We start from the raw sequence: 2,318 nt of genomic DNA, 5'->3' as shown, positions 1-2,318 counted from the left end.
TTCTTTGCAAAGGAGCAATAGACAAACACCTCACACAAGAAAATAACCAGCAAGAAAGCCAAGAAGTCCCAAACAGAGAAATAAGTGATACACCAGCCCAGCACCTCGCAGCCTGGTCAAACTGTTGCTCCTGTATGTGCAAAGCTGCAGGAAGCATCACCCATACCCACGTGTAGGTGGTCATCTGGAGGCAGCAGCAAGGACCCTCTTCGCTGAAGCATGCAAGGGGTTTTTTGGCAGGGCGGAAGCCCCTGTGGTTAGAGAAGGAAACCACAAGATGTTCACAAAAAAATATTTTAAAAAAGCATACCCCTGGGACGTGGGGCTTTATTGGTGGGTTTCAGATCACAGACCACCTGCCTTGCACAAAGCACCTTCTGCAGAGCAATTGCAAAGAAGAATTGCAACGAGAGCGACTGAGCACCTGAAGAACTCAGCTGCGTGTTGGTAGTGCATGTGCTTGGAGATGGAAAATATGCATGGATGTAAGCCATGGGACACCCATGTCTTGCTTGCTGGGCGATGAAGTAGGGTGTGCTCTGCCATCCACACGAGACCCCTCGAGTGCGCACAGGCGAAGGCAGCAGAATCCCTGCCAACAAACACAACCTGGGGCCCACAGCCAAGGCATGGGGCTTGTCCATGACTTCTGCAGAGTGGGAGCTGCTCTGAAGCCCGCGACGGCTGGGAGACAGCGGGCTGCGGTGGCTGATCCTACCTCAGGCACGAGCATCATCAGTCTGAACCTCTACAGAAGTCATCAAGACAAAATTCTTGAATCACCATGAAGAACCAGGAACAATAAATGAGCCCAAATTCTGGGTTAGAACTGAAATTCTTCAGAAATCTTTTTGTTTTCCCTTCCTTTTATCACAGATGCTGAACCACCTCTCTTTACCCAAGAGGGTCCCGATGACATCACATCCTCTCCAAAGAGCGACGCAGCCTCCTAAGTCAAGCGAGATCATCTCTGCTCCGCTGCACGCACCCACCCCAAGGACAACCACCCCTAGGAGAAGATGGCCGGCTCTCCTGCACTGCTCCTTCTCCTCGCTCTGGGGCTCTGTGAGTACGGACACAGCATTTGTGCATCACCATCCCCGGGAGGGGCAACCAAAACCCTTCCACGGGATCCAAGCAATTGGGCTAAATAGGTAAAGGGGACATAGAAAGCAAACCCAAAAGGCTGACTTTGAGGTTTGCTCAGTAATTGTGGGGCTAAAGGCGGCACCACCTCAGCCCGGGCAGGGCAGCCAGAGGGGTGGCTGCAGCATCATACGCACCGGGAAGGGAGCCCGGTCAGAGAAAAGGTTCTGGAGGGGAGAGGGGAGGGGGAAAAGAGGGTTGAGCAGTCAGTGGGTTTAGAGAGTCACTGCCAATAAGCTGGGAAGGGTACCATCCCGAGAAGGCAGCTGAAGAGCTTTTCTGAAGGGCAGCACCCATCTTTAAAGCCCGGCTGGCTGATTGCTGAGCACCCTCCCCCAGCGGGGCCAGCGGCTGGAGCTGCAGTGCCATTCCGACAAGGAGGACAGCGGCGTATCCTGGGTCCGCCAGGACAAGGATGGGACCCTTCACTTCATCGTCTTCATTTCCTCCCTGGGCCGGACCACCTTTGAGCGGAATGAGGGGACAGCCACACGCTTTGAGGCAAGAAAAGACAACAGCTTCTACCGGCTGGTAGTGAAGTCTTTCATGACACAGGATGAGGGGAACTATTTCTGCCTCATGAACAGCAACCAAATGCTGTACTTCAGCCCTGGCCAGCCTGCCTTCTTCCCAGGTCAGCAACACCTCTACTCAACCTTGCTTAGCTCTGCCAAAATGCCCAGCACCCGCTCCCCATGCCTTTTTTAACCAGTTGCCTCTCCCATAAACCTCATTGCCCTGCTTGCTTGCCCAAGGCATCTTGTGACCACCGTACCTGCCCTCCTACCAGAGGCTCCCTGCTTGCTATTTCTTTGCATGGCACCACTCCTGCCCAAAGGCAAAGATGAACGGGCAGACCCAGCATCACCTCCCCATCCCCACTTCTCTGTCCCATTCGTGGCTCTAAAGGCATGAGAGAGAAGGAAAAGGCCACCACCAACACCACCACCCCCTTCCTCACCTCACCTAGGTCCCAAAGGTCTCACCAACCTCTGAGGGCTCAGGCTTTCTGAGGGTGGTGGCAGAAAGCAAGAAATAAGGAGGCTGCAGCTCCTTATTGGGTCTTGGGAGACCCTTCTTGGGAGGGGGTCACTATCCAAAATGGGCTCCATGAAGTCCCCCGGGACCTGAGCCCTGCACCAGCCACAGGAGCAGCTGTGCCATGGCAGGGG

The 2,318-nt window shown here is 54.4% G+C and overlaps 1 protein-coding gene across 1 annotated transcript in view; it reads left to right on the top strand.

Annotated features, from left to right (window-relative positions):
• The window catches only part of LOC104135259 (T-cell surface glycoprotein CD8 alpha chain-like), a 21,694-nt gene that overhangs the window by 14,579 nt on the left and 4,797 nt on the right, over window positions 1-2,318 (top strand). The window contains exons 2-3 of the mRNA XM_035888648.1: window positions 1,473-1,852; window positions 2,117-2,125. Of these exons, the coding sequence (XP_035744541.1) occupies window positions 1,473-1,852; window positions 2,117-2,125 (389 nt within the window). The remainder of the gene's footprint in view (window positions 1-1,472; window positions 1,853-2,116; window positions 2,126-2,318) is intronic.

The sequence above is a fragment of the Egretta garzetta genome, unplaced genomic scaffold, assembly GCF_000687185.1.
Source record: "Egretta garzetta isolate BGI_Z169 unplaced genomic scaffold, ASM68718v1 scaffold241, whole genome shotgun sequence".
Taxonomy (NCBI): domain Eukaryota; kingdom Metazoa; phylum Chordata; class Aves; order Pelecaniformes; family Ardeidae; genus Egretta; species Egretta garzetta.
This window is presented reverse-complemented; position numbering and strand designations above follow the sequence as displayed.